This window comes from Hydra vulgaris, chromosome 06 (assembly GCF_038396675.1).
Source record: "Hydra vulgaris chromosome 06, alternate assembly HydraT2T_AEP".
In the NCBI taxonomy this organism is placed as follows: Eukaryota; Metazoa; Cnidaria; class Hydrozoa; order Anthoathecata; family Hydridae; genus Hydra; species Hydra vulgaris.
In genome coordinates, this window is record NC_088925.1 from 24,115,052 (window position 1) to 24,134,347 (window position 19,296).

Consider the following 19,296-nt stretch of genomic DNA (forward strand, 5'->3'; position numbering starts at 1 on the left):
TAGATTTTGAAAATTACTATACTTAAAGAGATAGTAACTTTCTGTTCAAGATACTGCCAACTGATATAACAATTTTCTAGCTAGCGACGACTTGTAATAACAAAGAGAGCGATTTAACCATGAGGATCACTATCTAGAAAGGCATGCATTTAGCTAGAAAAAATTTGCATTCTACTCTTATATATTACTTATTCATATTTATACCATATACTACCAGACTATTATCATAACATATTATCTTATAAACTTAACTTTCGCCGCCGACGGCTATGTAAACCAACTTTACACGTCTCGCGTTATTTCAGAATGAAGACAAATTTCTATCAATCCGCCCAACACTTTTATTATTTTTTGTTTGTGAATTTATCCTATTTTAATTTTTATTGCTTTGGTAATTTTATTTAAAACAACCATAGCTAATTAGCTACAGTATGTAACTATCTAATAGATTTATGGTTATGTTAAAGTTAGCTACAATGAAATAATATCAGCGCTAGTTTGAAAGTTGTGGTGTGTATACACGCCCCAGCTTTTTAGTCAGCGATATCGACTACTTATAGAGTTTAGGTTATGTTTCAGCAAGCTACAAAGCTATGATATGTAGCTACCAATATATTGTTTTAAAAATATGGATATCAACTTTTAGTGAAATCAACTATTTTTTAAATATTTAAAAAAATATTTTTATACGTTTATAGCTTTGGAGGACTTGTTAAAAAATTTAGAACCATAAACTGTATAGACAGCTTACTCGTCCTCGAAGCACTTTTCTCAAATTTAATTTCCTAACTTTTCCATGACTCAGACATAAAAAGATACTTCATTTCCCTGACTTGTAATAAAAAAACAAAACAAAAAAACATAATAATAAAAGCATCATTTTGCCAATACTGAAGGAACTTAATCTTGATAGACCAAAATAAAATGTATGAATGAAAGAAACTAAGATAACAAAATTATCTTGTTATCAAATTTGCAGACCATAAAAAAAATTTCTCAAACTCTAACACGTTTTTATTAAGATTCTTAATTAATAATTTTAAAAAAAATAACTATTCTTTAAATTTCAATATCTTCAAACTCAAAAGGTTAAAAATACAATGTGAGCCAATTAAAACGAATTAAAATTAAAACTATTACCCTTATTAAAGTATTCATAAAACAGAACAAAATAATAATTATTCAAATCAACTTTTTTAGATTTAGCTTTTTAAAAAAAATATCTTTTAAGATTGTTTCTGCAGCATATAAGGGTTGTCAAAATCCGTTTATGTAGGAGAGCGCGGTTCAAATCTTAATTAAAAATAGATTTTTTACTGTGCTCTCCTCAATAAGTAACCAGACCTTGACAACCCTATTGCATATTTTAAATGAAAATGTTTTAAGTTGTTTAAAACAGTAAATTATTTATACTAATATTTGATTTTAGCATGCAAAATTTTTACAAAGCAGTTTTTTATCAACAGTTAAAGACTCCTCACTTGAATGTTTTTTAAAAAGCGTTATAACTATGATGCCGTGTATTTATAAAAAAATGAGAGGGGTGAGGTTGTTGTTTACATATCTACATAGCTTTGGGCTGTTTATACTACGGTAAGAAGGTTAACGATAAACAGGCTGCGCTTGGAATTCTTGAAAGATGGCAAGATATCGCTAATTAACGATATCTTGCCATCTTTCAAGAGTTCTAAACGCAACCTGTTTAACTTACACCCGGCAAATGCCGCAGTAAGGAAAGAATGCCGCAGTAAGCAAAGAAATTTTGTTAACATAAAAAAAACCCAGTTCTTCGGGCATGATTATTAGGAAAGATTTGGAAAACAGGCTAAAACAACTTCTTCATTTTTTTTTTTTACGTCTATGTTAGGTGCCCCAAGAAGGCCTTACGGTCTTATCAAAGAGCACAGCGGAAGAGCATTTGAAAAAAAGTTCACGCCTCCTACTTTACCGATGTTATAAAACTTGCCCAGGGGTGGCGTTGAACCACGGATCTCTATTTTCAAGCTATTCAAAATTTAATATTTCAGCTTATTGGATACTAGATAATAATGAAAACATATTCAATTTGAAAAAAAATCTTTTAATTACATTGATAACATAATATTACAAGCAGCAATCATTATTAATTATATATTTTCAATTAATGCAACAAAAAATAAACAAAAAAAAAACATTAAACGTTATTGACATTTTAGGAGATTGATAAAGCTGGACTAAAATAAACAAATCTAAACTAGTCAAAAGCTTATATTTATTTGAAAGCAATTCAATACCATTTAACAATTGATAATGAAAATAAGGACTTACTGTACAGGGTCAAAAAGAATTCGTACAAAACATTTGAAGATCAACAATTCGGTATCAAGAAAAACAATACCAATAATATCGTTAAAAAAAAAGCAACAAAACGAAAAATTAAAAAAAGATTTTAATGCGATTACAGACTCGATACTTTCGCGTCACGAAAATTACACAAAATATAACCAAAAAGGCGTGCAATATAATTTAAACCTATCTGAGCCCCATATGAAATCTTAATAGGATTTCACTTTAAAGGAGTTCTAAATTGTTTTTTTAATATAATTTGTCACGACTGAGTTAACTAAATTAACTTTAATTTAAAGGGAAACGGGACGCTTTTGGAGAGGTTTTTAGAAATTAAAATAAAAAATGTACACTATTTGCAACAACCAGATTTAGGTGGTTCTGGATTTTCCGTCAGTTCGATTCCACGACGTGATGGGCCACCAGGTCCTGGTTGATCAGTGTTTTTAGGTAATTTTTTAGCTGAAATAAAAAAAAATGTGGTAAAAATGAAAGACTAAATTGAATTTTAGCTAGTCTATCTGGTTAATACTTACCAATAGCTAAAAATAGTTCGTTAACGTTGCTGGCAGTTTTGGCAGAGGTTTCCATAAATAAAAGCCCGTTTTCCTCCGCATAAGCATGAGCTTCCTAAAAAAAAGAATAGAAAAGAAGATTTTAATAACCTACAATAGTATACTTCATACTTTATTAGAACGACAGAAATAATAATCTAAAAATGATCAAGTGATATTCTTAAGGGGTAGTCCATAAAGTACGTACGCTTTTTTGTCGTCCACCCCCTTCCCCGCATTTTGCGATACGCTTTTTTGAGTACCCTCCACCTCCCTAAAAGTACCTACGCTTTTAACCTATTTATCTAACATTTTATGATATTTTTTTAATTTAGTGTTTCCTTTCTTTAAAAGTTAACCCACTGCCCTCCCATCTCATATACGCCATTTGCAGACTCCCTCTTCCCCTCTGAGCGTACGTACTTTATCCCTAACTAGCTAACCGGACCCGTAAAAACGGGTCTTTGTAAATCTATTCCACAACGACTTTTTTTATACTTTTTCTTTATATATATATCCTAGCTTTCCAGACCAGTAAAATACGGGTCTTTACCAAACCGACCATTTCTATACTTATCTATTTCACATCGATTATTTCTATACCTATTCTTTATTTACTTTAATTTTTTTAGCAAAATAATTCATTCTGAGAAATGGATTTAAAAGAAAAAAATTAACATTCGCACTTTTTCGCATACGTAGAGCTTTAAAATTAAAATAATTAAAAAGATTTATAATTAAATTTGTTTGTCACCAAAACGCAAATCATCGTTAGCTCAGTGGTTTAGCGCTGTCATCAGTGTCGTTTCAGGGGGTTCAAGACCTTCCCTTAACGTAATAAATTTCGAAGTTTTTTTAATCTCGCCTATATATTTATAGCACAAAAAAAATATATATAGCAAAAAAGTCTTCTTATTGTTACAATAAAATTTTAAAGTTCTTTCCGCTGGAAACCAGCTGGAAACATAACATATGCTATAGACAAAAACACTACATTTACAGACGTTTGTACGTAATGCTATACAAATGGCGGGACTAAGAAGATGATGTAATTTTAGCAATAAAAAATTATCAAGAGAGGGCAAATCTAAAATCGAAGTTTCAAATTTTCCACTCGGATGAAACAACACGTTTTGTATTTTTTCAACCTTGCCAGTATTTTTAAATAACAATAACATAAATGCAAAAAATCAAGAGGAAACAGTTTAAACAAAGAAAATTGTAATTAATAGAAAAGTTTTCTTATATTACACACGAATCCGTATAAAACGTTATATAAGTGGATTTTTTACATTTCCATATAAGATATTTGTTTATTGTTATATTATTAGTGTTATAACGACTATTAAATAATTCGACTGTCGACTAAATCGACTAATATATTTTCTAAAGTCGACTACAACCGACTAATACATTTTTGAAGTTGATTTAGTCGAAATTTATTTTTTTGAAGTAAATTGTAATAAAATAATAAAGTAATTTATATTCGACTTCGAATTTATATTTTTTAACAACTTATCATTTTATTATTAATAGAGCAAAACAATGAGAAAAGGGTCGCTCCGACAACAGGACAATTTATTCCCAGACCTCAATGATTTAGGGACTTCCTTAAATACTCCTTATATATAGTTTTAGAAGTATTTAAGGAATATATTATATTCCTTAAATACTTCAAAAACTTTACAATCATATTTACAATGTGATTGCACAAATGACATTTAGATTTTGGACCATCAAAATTTTATCCCAGGGCCCCGAAGCAGCTTGGAGCGGCCTTTTATGAAAGTATTTATAGAAAACCAAAAGCATCGAGGAAACAAATAAAAAAATTCTAACTAGTGAAATACATAACCGAAAGTTTAATAATATATAATTTTTTTCTTTTCTTTTGTAGTTATTAGGGTGCTGCCAGAAATCCTTACAGTTATTTATGCTCTTCCGCAATGCTTATCACAAAGCATTGCGGAAGAGCATAAATAATGCTAACATGCTATAAGTTATATAAAACTTCAGGAAAAGTAAACAAAAAACTAGGTAATAGTTATAATAGTACATACTATTGTTATTAAATGAACAAACAAAAATTAAAGATCGAAAAGTTGAACCAAATGAAAAGGTATAAAGATTTCAAGACTTTTACTTTTACTTGACCAAATCAACTTTTAGTTGATTAGTAGGAAGTCCATAGACAATTAAATCAAATATTAGATTTTTCAAAGTTGACTAATTTCAAATTTCGACTTTTAGTCGAAGTGTATAACAACACTATATATTATGTTATACTAGATGCATAAAATATTTATGCAATAAAGCTGGGCTTCCTTAGAGAACCAGCTTGAAAAGTGTTGATTAATTGCAATCGGTATAAGAGTTTTTAAAATGAACTATATTTTATTCACATGCATAAGTTCGATAAGCCAATGCGCTGTCATCGATGCTGTTTTGCAAGGGTTCAAATCCACCCCTTAACACAATATATGTTCAATTTTTTCAATTTGGATGTATATATTTATAGCAAAAAGACAGATAGCAAAAAAGATTTAATTGTTAAAATAACGTTTTTTTCTAGCTATGGGGTTTTCTTTCTTGTTTTTTTTTTGCCTTCACAGCAGCATTTCCTGGAGTATCAGGACTGTCTTATTAATTTTTTTCTTTATTAAGTTTCACACCATAGTTTTTTTTCAGACCATCTGCAGTTTATTAGGACTTGTTACATAACACAACATAACTTGTTACATAACACTGTTTAATAACACTAGTATCTCTAATATGACATATGCAAAACAAGTTTCTGTTGGGTGTTTTGACATCGTTCTTTTTTTACGATCTTGCCTACTATTGAAATAGTTAAAAAATTTACTTTATTAATCATTAGCCGTAAAAGAGATATAAAAATTCTACACAATTAATGTAAAAAATAATTTTATTTTCTGGTAATATTACAAAACCAATTTTCAAGGATAATAGTTTTATTTTGAGTTATGTTGTTTTTATCATAAACAATAAAAACTTCTGCTTATTATGTTATTATAAAAACTTAAGAGAACACCCTTTATTTTATGACTTTTTAACTGTTTTTAACACAATCCATTGTGTTAAATGGTATTGCAATATTGCGATAGCACGATCTTCAATGATAACAGAACTTGACATCACGCAAAACAACACAAAAGCTGAAGGATGAATAAAATTTCATTACTTATATTGATATATTTTTATTTAAGGTAGAATCTATTTCTTTTAATATAAATCTTTAATAAAGACAAAATTGTAAAAGAAAAACCAAAAATTGTTAAAAAATAATTCTATTTTTCGCATTTCACATTTCATAAAGAGTATCAATGTAACAATGTGTATTTTTTTTAAATACGATTTTTTTTGCCTACAAAACTAAACAAAAAAAAAAAAGTAACAATGAAAATTATCAACAAAAAACAAAATCGATTCATCATACTAAAAAAAAGTTTTATCAATATATCTTAACAGGGTTAATATTAAGGTATAAAGATTACAGATGAAATAAAAAACATAAAAAGAAAATATTAAAATAAATTACAAAACTAATTTTCACAAAACCTATGATAACCTTAGTAGATTTCATATTCTTTGCTATTGTTAGAAGTGCTAATTAGTGGATAATTCTTAAGCAAAATATTAGATCAAGTCCTCTGTTAAGGATTGCTAGATTCAGATATCTCCATAATCATAATCGAAATCAGATAATCTCCACAATAATTGGTTGTATCATCATTTACTTAGTTTTTTTGCACATAGCTAGTTATGTAAACTATATACACTAATGTTGATTTATTAACTGAGCTTTTAAGATAATGCATATTATCCACTAGTTCTTTTCATGAGTAGAAATATCGCTATAACATATGTCCCATGTATGACTGTCAATACCACCAAAAATGTCAAGTTACTATATCAATTTAGTATGTTTTAGTAGTATCAACTTTTTTAGAAGTACTACTCAAGCACTGAGTTGACAATGGCAGGATTTGAACCCGTATTGTACAACAGCCCACGTTTTAACTTTTCGTTTGACGCTCTAACTAACTGAGCTATCCAGCCACAAAATAACAAAAATAGTATTTTATATATAGTATTTTTATAGCCAAATAAAGTAAATAACTATTTTGCTTATACTCTTATCTCTATATATTTGGAAAAAAGATGTTAACATTTCTGGTTATTATTTTACATTTATTTTATCCAAAAAAATTCTATTTATTCATAAAAAGTCATCAACATTTAATTAACGAATTAAATGTTTAACCCATTAACTCCCGCCGAGGCTTGTAATAATATAGATTAATTTTTTATGCTATAAATCTTTATTGTACAAACATTAAAAGAGCTTTTTTTTTTAACTCGTAAGTATAAAAATAAAATAAAAAATGATTGTAAACTAAGTTTATTCGACCAATCAAAAATATTTGGTATTTTTAATTATTCTGTATTTTTTTTGGTTCTTCAACAACATTTTTGCATTTTTTTTTTTAATACTACAAACTATATGGTCTCAAAATTATTTGTATTCCAATAATCAAAAACATTTAGTTAATATTTTCAGTTTTCTGTTTTTGAAAGCATTTTAATTTCATATCATAAAGTATTCCTTGCAATTCTGGCCAATCAAATTTGATTGGCCAGAAATAATATTGAGATATCAAAACATCATTTTTTTAAAAAGTAGACAATCACTGATTGTTGATCGACCATTATTTCCAGCGCTGATATGATGATATAAATACTCATATGCTCCTCATATAATATCTGGAGTGAAAACTTCACCAAAATTTCTTATCTACTATGTATCTACTAAGGTGCTTTATCAAATATTTGACTGATGCGAATTTTCTTTATTCTTTAAAAAATTTAACTGCTTCAAATAAAACTTATTTTGATTTATATTAATTTTATTTTGTGTGCATTTAAAGATAAAATATTAATAAGTTATCAAATCGATATCAATATAAAATATCAAAAAGTTGTATTGTAAAATTGTATTGTATGGTAAGCTTGAATAACCATAAAAAATCTTTAAAAAAAAAAAAGATGCATTAAGTTTGTTTTCTTTAGATTGCATGTGTAAAGGCTGGAAACAATAACGTCGTTGTTATTACTTTATTTAATAAAATACGGCGCATATAAAGATGATGGTCTAAGTTTTGAGTTGAAGTTTAGTATATTTATAATTTTATCCAGTCGAAGTTTATAATAATCAATTTATTATTAAATCAATAAAAAAAGATAAACAAGTTAATAAAATAAGTAAAAAAATAATCTAATTGTTAACAATATCAATACTAAGTAACTCTAAAATACCGAAAAAAATATGAGTTGTAATTCAAATTACTCAACAAAAAGAAGCAAGAAGAAAAGTACAACATAAATAAAAAAATGAGAAAAGAAACCAAAAAAAAAATCAGCATAAAACTATTGGAAAGCAAAAAATTAAAAAGATACCTTAACTTCATTTTTTGTTTGTTTTGTTTTGTTTTGTTTTTGATGATTATTAGTTAGCCACATTTATTTAATATTTTTCAGTACAATTTAATATTTGTAGATTATTTATTTTCATTACTTTATAGAATTATAATTATACCTTTATATAGCTAAATTATATTAGCTAAATGATAATAGCATAGATGAGTTTTTGACTTAATTAAAATCCCAGAAAATTATCTTAATATAAAATCCGGAAAATTATATGATCAACAAACTGATGAAGGTATGTGGGTAAATAGAACGTTACTTAATTTATCCTTTTACTAACGTGTCTAGAACGTTAGTAAAAGGATAAATTAAGTAACTGAAAACTACTGACTAATTACGTTTCTCTAAAATTCTCTAAAGTTAAATATAATATCTCAATTTACAGTAAACAATCTGCTAAGCGTAATAATTTATTTACTTTTTGAATATAAAACATCAGACAATGGTTCAGAAAATAATAATTTTCATTCTTATAACTTTCTGCTGCAAAACATTTGTCAGCTTTTCTTTTCTGCATTTTTTAACATGATCATTAATAGATTCTTAGAAATAATAGATTATAATAGAAGTACCCTAGTGCTGTGGTCTTGTTTGCTAATAATTGATACTTAACTTAAGCTATAGCAGAGTACGATGAAGTATCAAGACTATTTGTTTTTTTGTTACCTACGGTGTTCATCATGCTGAATGATTGCTCAACATGAGGACTACTGAATATACTTAGACATGCCTTGATAATTTTACTAAGCTCTAAATATTTTTTACATTTAAAAACATCTGCTCACCAATAGTCAAGACATATGGGCTTTCCATCAGCAAATACAGGTGGAAGCGCTATATCTATCTGAAATTGCATAACTTCTTGATTAAATACTACTTTATTTATATCTACAGTGGGAAAAAAAGTTGGGAGTTTTTTTAGCATTCTCTCTGTAATTTTGTGACCTTGAGACATTGGCTCGATCTCAGAGAGGCATTTTAATAAAGGGTTGTTAAAAGGAATTTTATTAAGTAAAATAATGATTTACGGTAAGCTTTTAGCAAGGTCTTAAAAAAACAATGATGTGAAGTCAGGATTTCGAATAATCATTCTTGACAAATATTTTTCAGCATTACTCCTAAAGTATATGTAATTCGAATGGCGATACATTTTTTTATCTTTTAGGTTTAAAAATTTAAACTTTGTTCCTGTTATATTTTTTATGATTTTTGGCTTAATAAAAGTTAAAAGTGTTTTCACCAGTTCAATTTGCTTGTCATAAATTTGATGGAATAACGGTCCTTTTTGTTCAAAAGTTAAAATAAATAATTTAAAAATAGGAAGAATTACAATTTACAAATTAATACAAAGTAAGGTTTCATTACATCTGAAAAATTAACTTTTAACAATCCTAGCTTTTCTTTCTGCACCTTGTTTTGTTAGCTTTTTCTGTTGCATTTTCTATTAGTTTTTTACTTTTATTTCATTTCATACAGAGAGATAACCAAGAAGAATAAATTAAGGTGAAAGCAGGCATCATCTCAAGCATAGGTAGAGCCAGTGATACGGAGTCCCAAAAAGGACTCCGGATTAGAAAGTCACAAATAGATTACTTTATCCTAGTTTTTGGTATCAAGGGGTTCTAAAAATATAAATAAGTTTATGGACTACTAATAGGAAAAAAATTAAGACTTTTAGGTTAGAAGAACAATCGTTTTTTGAGCCCGGGAATCCTTAGGTATAATGGCGGCAAGGACTCCAGGACTCCGGGCTTAAAAACAATAAATTTTAAGTTATTAAATCTCATGAATTTTTTTATTATAGCAGATAATAAGTCAACAAACATGATTAGAGCTTCTGGACACTACAGGCTTGGAAAAAGTAGAGATATAAAGCCAGACTCCGCATCCCTGGGTAGAGCATAAACTAAAACAGACAACCACCGATGAGAAACCCTTTGCTTTGGAGTGTTGTATGTGATACCTGTGGGTTGACAAAATGTTTTTAGAAATGTATGAAAATTTAAACTTAAAATCAATGTAGATATCATCCAGTAAATTTTTAACTACTTTGCCGGAAAAAAAAAGGTAGACTTTTTGACAACATTGTGCACATTATGAGAAATATCACCATCAATATCAAGTGAGGAATCGCATTTCTTAATCTTGTTTCAAACCCACTGATTTTTCCCCTCATGTAATTGGTAGAATCTTATAAATTGAAAACTAGATTACTTAATGGAATTGCGTCTTTGTTAAATAAATAACAGCATTAAAAAAATTTTCAGCGTTTACCGTAACAAGCCATAACGATGCATAGTGTTTTAATTCAATTTTATTAACTTATACTGAGAACTTTCTCATTTTTTGCTGAGAAGCACTCGTCTATGTTAAGGGAAAACATTGTTATTTTCATATCATAAACAAGATCAGCATGAAAAGCTTTACCTAACCCTTCTCGCAGCTTATACGAAGCAGTTGTTCTAAACATTTTAAAACTATTTTTGAATATGATGATCTTTAGACATTTCCTTAGCATACTCAATCATATGGGATGTTAAAGATTGTGTTCACAAATAAATGCGAGTGTCATAGCTTCTGCATTTGATGTCCCGCCTCTAAAACTTACAATAGGTTAAATGGTAGACTTCACTCTATTTGTGCAAGTACTGCCAGTATACACGTTATGCAGAGTGCCTTATGGGAATATACATGTATCAGTTTTTTTTTAATTAGTAAAAAATGACGACAGTATAGCTTGGTTTGACTTAATCATTGCACAGTTTTGACAATGTATTTTAGACTGTGAGTGGCAAAGTAAAGATTTTAGTTGTTAGAAAAGTGAGTTAGAGTGGCTAAGTATAGATTTTGTACCTTCACTTCCATAATAAAAACCTTTACTACATATTGCACATCGTACCCAAAACATAAAATCAAATAATATATAATTATGATGAAATTACATATTTAAATGTTCAGTTAGGGAATAAACTTACTGCTCCAGCTTTATCTATTTTTCTTATATAGGCTAAATAATACTTTTCACTATTATCTTTCTCTTGAAGCTGATTCCAGTGGAACTCAAAAATGTCAGATAAACTCTTAACTTCCATTTTATATTTTTTTCTTCTTGATTGTATTAATTGACAACAAAAACATTGGTAAACTTTTAAAAAGGAATTAAGATTATTTAACTTTTTACAAAAAGGAAATTCTGATATTCAAAAAGATTAATTTAAACACAATTTTAAAAAAAAAAAAATTTTATAATTTTTTACAAAAATTGATCTTGTAAAAAATTCAATTAGAAAAAACATATTTGTTTAAATGAAAACATTTTCATATTTAACATTTCATTATTTTTTTCAAATTAGTAACAAAAAACATCCGGAAATTTCTGGAAAATTAAAAGAGTTTTAAGTGTATTTCCGAAAAAAAACTCACTATGTAATATATCTATAATAACTTATTATTTATTAATATAATAATAAATAACTATATATCATGAAATGTGGTTACTTTGGACAAAAACTTTGAGTAAAACTTTTTCTACTAGAAAGAGTTTTACTACTAGAAAGATTTTGTCCAAAGTTACCACATTTCACGGTACCTATATAACTATCTTTATATTTATTTATATACCTTATATTTGTGATTATATAAATGTTATTTAATCTTTCAATTTATGTAATTTATTATATACTTACATAACGACCATTTTTTAACATTTAAACTTTTATCTATTATTTGTACATTTAATTTTATTTATTATTTTCTTCATGGTTATTTTAACATTCTTCCCCAGTGTATTGTGTCCATATTATATTTGCTTGTTAGTGTTTTTGTGAGTAGTCAAACAGGTTGATCCATTGCTTGACATTTGTATCACTCCAGCTTCTGTATCTAAAGTGATTTCCTGCTTAGACTCTTCTACAGCTTGTGGCCCAGACAACATACCTGTTATAGTCTTGCAGAATTGTTTTCCGGAGCTGTCGTCTATACTTTCAAAACTATTCAACAAGTGTTTATCAGAGTCTTGTTTTCCAGCCTGCTGGAAAGCGCATTCTGTTATCCCTATTTTCAAAAATTCTGGAGAGCGATCTGGTTTGTCCAACTACCATCCAATTAATCTTCTTCCTATAATAAGCAAGGTTTTTGAATCTTCAATTAACAAACACTTAATCTTGAATCTAATAACTTACTTTCTGATCATCAATATGGATTTCGATCTTCTCGTTTTACAGCTGATTTGCTAACAGTGATAGCCGATAGGTTTTATCATGAATTAGATAAAAGTGGAGAGGTTAAGGCCATCGCTCTTGACATTTCTAAAGCATTTGATAAAGTTTGGCATGCTGGTCTTCTCCATAAGCTTATTTCTTATGGTGTATCTGGTAACATCTTTAAGATTATTGAATCCTTTTCTTTCCAATCGTAGTATAAAAGTTGTCCTCGATGGACAGCACTCTTTTTATTTTGTAACTTCAGGGGTTCCTCAAGGTTCAATCCTTGGCCCTATACTCTTTTTAATTTACACTAACGATCTTCCAGACATTCTCACATCTAAGGTGGCACTGTTTGCTGATGATACTACCATTCTTGTCGTGATAAGAAACCAACACCCTCTGATTGCTTGGAGTGGTATTTGAGCTTGAAAAGGATCTCACTTCAGCTACAGCATGGGGCTCACAGTGGCTGGTGAACTTTAATTCAAATAAAACTCAACTTTTTTCAGCCAACCGTTATTGCAATAATTTAGATCTTCCTATATTTATGAACAGCAAAATACTCAATGAGTCATCTACCCTTTATCTTCTAGGAATAACTGTTACTTGTGATTTTTCTTGGAAACCATATATCAAATCCATTGCAAAACTAGCATCGCTAAGATTGCATCTCTTTATCGAGCTTGACACTTTCTTACTCCGAATTCTATTCTTTATCTCTATAAATCTCAAATCCGGTCTTGTATGGAATACTGTTGCCATATCTTGGGCGGATCTTCTAATGATGCCCTTTCACTTTTAGACAAGGTGCAAAAACGCATTGGTAACATAGTTGGACCTGCTCTTGTAGCCAACCTCCAACCATTATCACATTGTCGTAATGTTGTATCTATTTCTCTTTTCTACAAATACTATAATGGGCACTGCTCTAAAGAGCTAGCACCTCTTGTGCCATTTGTCATTCAATCATCTTTTTTCTGTGACTGTTCCTAAGTGCTCCAAAAACTCTTATTCCTCAAGTTTTCTTCCTCAAACAACAGTTCTTTGGAATACTCTTCCTTCATCTTGCTTTCCTAATTCATACAATTTACAATCCTTTAAGTTGTTTGTTAATCGTTATCTCGCTCTACAATCTTCATTTCTTCTCTTCCAGTAACCTCCAACTCTAATTAGAGTTTGCTTGCAGCAAATAGAATAATATTGTTTCAACTGTATATCTTAAAACATACCGTTTGATTTGCTTACTGATATTGAGCTCTTGTTAACATTATCATGCAAGATTCCACAAACTGGATCCTTAATATTTCATGCATTCTTAAATTTTCTTGTATCGCCAATTCATTCAAGAAACATATTTAAAGAACTTAATACAATCTCTGGTTCTGCTATAAAATGTAAATTCTATGATGTTATTGACTTTAATAAAATTATCAAACCTAATTCAGTTCTATATCTTAACCTTAATGTTGCATCACTTTCCTATCACATTGACGATGTGCAGTTTTATCAGTACATTTAATACTGTACCTATCGTAATAGGGATTACTGAATCCAATTTATACCTTAATGATACAAATATAACAGACAGCTATTAATGAATTGAACATTGAGTATTGTTTAGTATTTTATATTGTTGAGTCCCACTGAGGCCAAAAAAGGTGCTGCTCTTTTATATCCGCTAATTAATTTAAATTCATCATGACTTAAAGATTTACTTACCAAAATTACTATTATATTTTGGTTGAAATCATTAAACCCCACAAAACAAGTGTCCTAATTGGTTGTATATATTGTCATCCATCAATGAATCAAAGTGAATTCAATACAGCATTTTTAACTCTACTGCTTGAAAAGTTAAGTAAAGAACAAAAACTAATCTTTTTAATGGATGATTTCAATACCGATCTACTGAGCTATAGTGAATCTAGTCCTATTTCTAACTACCTTGATATCTTAAGCTCTTACTTGTTAAACCCTCCTATAACCCTACCTACTTGTATAACAGCTCCTATAACCCTACCTACTTGTATAATCTCAAACACTTATTGATAACATCTTTATGTTCTTTTACTCTTCTGTTTATCTCTCAGGTAGCTTAACAATTTCTATCTTGAATCATACAGCACAACTTGACTGTATTCCTGGCACAACCAGCTAACCCCAAAAAGTTCAAATTTCTAAACAATGCCTAAAAAATTTTGACCTCAACAAATTTATACTAGAAATTTCTAAAATTAACTAGAATCTCATGATAAAAATGTGCTTATAGTGACTTTTAATTTGCCTAATGCTAATTTTTTCTTTATCGATCCTGTGAGTGAAGATGCGGTATCTAATCTTATTAATAATGGTCTTAAAAATGATAAAAGTTATGGACCTAATAGCACACCTACATTTTTTCCTAAACTAACCTCTCACATAATCTCCAAACCTCTTTGCATTATAATAAATAATTCTTTTAAAAGTGGCATATTCCCTGAACTTTTCGAACTATTGACCGATTTCCCTTCTTTCCAACTTAAGCAAATTTTTTGAAAAGCATAACAGGCTATACAGGTTTCTAGAAAAACTTAAATGCCTGTACCAACATCAATACAGATTTAGAACCCTCACATTTATTGAAATTACTGAGATTAGAAGAGCTCTAAATAATACTTTGCATGTGGGGTGTTTATAACTTTGTAAAAAGCTTTTGATACTGTAGATCCGCTCCATCCTTCTTACAAAATCGAAATACTATGGAATCAGAGTCATCCCACTAAACTGGTTTACTTTATATCTCCAAAACAGGACACAGTTTGTATCCATTAATGGCACTAAATCTGATTTAAAGAAGCGCTAAAATGGCATCTCACAAGGTTTAGTTTTAGGACCACTTCTTTTTATTAATGATATAAATATTCTTATAAATTTGCAAGTGCTTCCTATTCAAAATCTTAAGATTGCTCAACCTTTTAAGATCATTGCTCAACCTTTTTTTCTTTTCCAGAATCATTAAAAATTTATAAAATGATATTTTTTGTTGCAGTCAAGTGATAGTTTGATTTGTAAAGAAACACATTTTAAAGGCATCCTTAACTATTAAAATGACTTCATATATTATAGAAGGTCATGACTTTAAAGCAATGCGAGTCATTTATAATGATTTTTTTTTAGTTTGTTGTTCCAGCCATCAGTATTATTTTTCTGAAACACTTAACCTTTAAATTTACCGCACTTTTTTATGTTGTCAATATGCCTACGATGAGGTTCTAAAATGATTATGTGTCATGTTTTCCTATTAAAACTTATATAAATCTTCATAATCTCCATAAACTTGTTTATTATAATTAGAAATACTAATTCTAATTATATATTCTGTTTATTAATAATTTATCAATACCGAGTTTTAGAATTATCAATTATCATCTTCCAAGGTGTTAATGAAATATTTCCTACTTTATAGATGATTTATATTGTATCTAAGAAGACTACAGTCGATAAAGCTATTCATCTGTTTATTTATTTTTAATTTTTTTTTTCTATTTTTAATTTTTTTTTTCCTTCTCTCAACCCTAAACTTTGAAACACAAACAATCCTGTTGCATGGAGAAACAGGTTTGAACAAATTAAATTGTTTCAAATGTTTAGGATTAAACAAGATTTTCTTTAACCCTTAATCTTTAATTAGAAGAATTATATATTTCTTATTTTATCTTATTTGCAAATTTGATTGTCAACTTTTTATTATAATCTTTTTTTATTATTATTATTCCTTTAGTTTTACTTTTATCATTTTTAAGATTGTAGGATAAATTTTATTTGAAAGGAATATTTAAAACATGTCTACTCATTGTTATTTGATTTTTTTTAGCACTACCTTATATTATTACTTTAGCTCGCCTACTAGTAGTAGGTGAAAATATGGTTTTATTTTAGTAAATTTTTATGATTTTTCAGAAATTTATTTTATGGATCATTAGCTCACAGTTAAAAGAAACAGAATAAAATCAATTCAAAACAATTAAGGTAAGAGTTACTGTATTTCTGGTAGCATTACAAAGCGGATTTACACTGTTAACTATATTATTGCTAATTTCATTGTTAAAATTATTACACTAACTAGCATTTACTCTCTAAAATAATGAGAGTTCTACGAGAACTCTCAAAATCTTGCACATTTATAAAATGATTTGAATCTATAGTATTTATTCCAGGTATGTGTTGAGGTTATTCTATAATGCTATAGAAGCCCCCTAACTATTTACAAAGCTATAAGATATTTTCAACACCACAATATATGTGTGCGTGTTTTTTTAACATTAACTTGATTTGTTTTGATTTCATAACAATATTTTCCTGCATACAAATGTTAATAAAAATTTATACTTATTTAAAAAACGCGCAAAATTGAGCTAAAAATAAATGAATATATATACAGGCTTAGCAGAGAGTATGAAAAAAAAAGCAGTTATAAGCTACAACCAAATTAGTTTTTTTTTAAAGGTCTGCTGGTATTTACACAACTTATCAAATTTTTAAAAAATGATTTAGATGATTTAAGATTAAATAACATAAGTAACATATTTCATTTCATTTTTTATTAAATTATTTTTTAAAATATTATTAATAAAAATTGTTTAATAACATTTAATTTGGTTGAAAGACCATTGCAAAAGAGTAAATATAGAGAAATTTACTTAATTGTTAATGCTTTAAGTTATTAATCATTCTTAAAAACAATTTTTTTTTTGTTAGAATTCAAAATGAAATTTACAGCTATTAATCTAATAATAAGTAATAATAATCTAATAATAATTTATAGAATTAACATTAAAGCATATAAAAAACATTATTATTTCTAGTTGTTAATAATTAAAAAATTAACAACTGGAATCTCAAAAGTTCTGAAACTTCTTTGTTATTCTCAAAACCTTGTGGTAATAAAAAAAAAAGATCACTAATGTCAAGAGGATACTCATTTTTATTAATTTTAATTTTATATATCATTGTTACAATACTTTTTCATTGTTACAAATTTTAATTTTATATATCATTGTTACAATACTTTTCATTGTTACAAATCTTTGAACTTCAAAACATGAGCATTGACAAATAGTATTTATATTTTAAAGCTAATATTGACTTTAAAACTAACATTGACAAGCATGAGCCTTGAGGAACAAGGCTGCTGTGCAGAAAAACAAGTTAAGCGTTGTACTACTACATGTGGGGTGAGGAACAAGCTTAGAACTTCTTATTTATGAAGCTGGTACTATATCACTATACCAATATCACAGTTATACTTGCTTAAAATAATACTTTAAAATTTTATTACTAAAACTACCTCATAGTCTACCATTCTTTTGTTTCCAAGATCAGCTTTATTTCCAGCAAGAGAAATAACAATATTCGCACTAGCTTGTCGATGTAATTCTTTAACCCAACTTTTTGCTCTTGAAAATGTATCCTGTTACAAAAAAAGAATTTAATATCAAATAATAATAACTAACAAATTAATAATAATAATAATTTGAAAGAATAATTCTTAATTATAATAAATTCTTGTGCAAACATTTGTAGAGTAATAAAATGTATTTTTTTAATTTCCATTGCATTCTAACACATTGCATTTAATCACAACATAATCAGAATTGAATCTACTTAATACCTTACAGTACCAATATTGAGATCAGGTGATACTGGTATTGAAGGTATCGATTATATTAGTATTGATGGTATCATTTGGTATTGCAGCTAAATTGTTAACGAGAATTTGTAGTTTATTTTTATAAACGATTAGTAACTAATCGTATAATAATAACTTCATCTAATATCTAAGATTTATAAAATTGATTTATATAGTACAATAGAAATTGTCAAGGATAGTGCTGTGGATCATGCAGTATCAGACTTGTGCAAACAAGTTTGCCACAAAACAATCAAATAATACTGGCTTACAAAACACATTTAAGAAAGTTATTAAATGAACTTCAAAAAGACAAGTAAAGATCACAAGCAGAGGAAGAACCAAACCTAATCAAGGCAGTTCCTTCTATATCCAAAAGGGAGGTTTTAAACCTCCCACTCTATAAAAAAAAGCGGTTACAAAAAAGTGGTTATTTCAAGATTATTTATTTTTTTGGCATTATTTAGTAGTTCATCAAATATGATCATCAGATATGCTTTTGTAGTTCATCAGATATAATCATCAGATAATATTTTATAATAAAGTAGTTCATCAGACATAACCACCAGATGTTTTTACTTTGATTTAAAACTTTTTAATTTGCTTTGAAATTTTTTACTTTGATTGTTATTGAGTGCTTGTCATTCAGTTTAGCCGATTCTGAAAATTTTAAAAGATTTATGAACCGAATATTTTCAAACGCCATGATAAAACATTCAATGACCTTCTCAAAAAAGGGAACTATGCATCAAGTTATGAAAAAAGAGTTCATGGATCTTTATCAGGTCACCGTAACAAATTGCCACTGGATATCAAATCAAATGAGTCGTACATACCAGTGATATTATCCTTTATATTAGATGGCAAAATCTGGCAAGATTATATATCACGAGAAAATTTTCAAATTCAAAGTGCATCTATTCAAAAACACTGATGTTAACATTGCATAAGTACTTGACAACACACTTTTAGACAATGAATTACTAAGAAAAATACCAAACTAAATGTGTGTTGTTGACCAGGTATCAAATATGGC

General features: G+C 28.1%; 1 protein-coding gene across 2 annotated transcripts in view; it reads right to left on the reverse strand.

Annotated features, from left to right (window-relative positions):
- Nucleotides 1-2,059: 2,059 nt before the first annotated feature.
- The window catches only part of LOC100197993 (ras-related protein Rab-5C), a 40,612-nt gene continuing 23,375 nt past the window's right edge, over nt 2,060-19,296 (reverse strand). For both annotated transcript variants that reach the window (XM_065799663.1, XM_065799662.1), the window contains 3 exons: nt 17,919-18,041; nt 2,862-2,955; nt 2,060-2,787 (listed from right to left, as the gene is read on the reverse strand). In XM_065799663.1, coding sequence (XP_065655735.1) covers nt 2,678-2,787; nt 2,862-2,955; nt 17,919-18,041 — 327 coding nt within the window. In that variant the 3' untranslated portion in view covers nt 2,060-2,677. The remainder of the gene's footprint in view (nt 2,788-2,861; nt 2,956-17,918; nt 18,042-19,296) is intronic.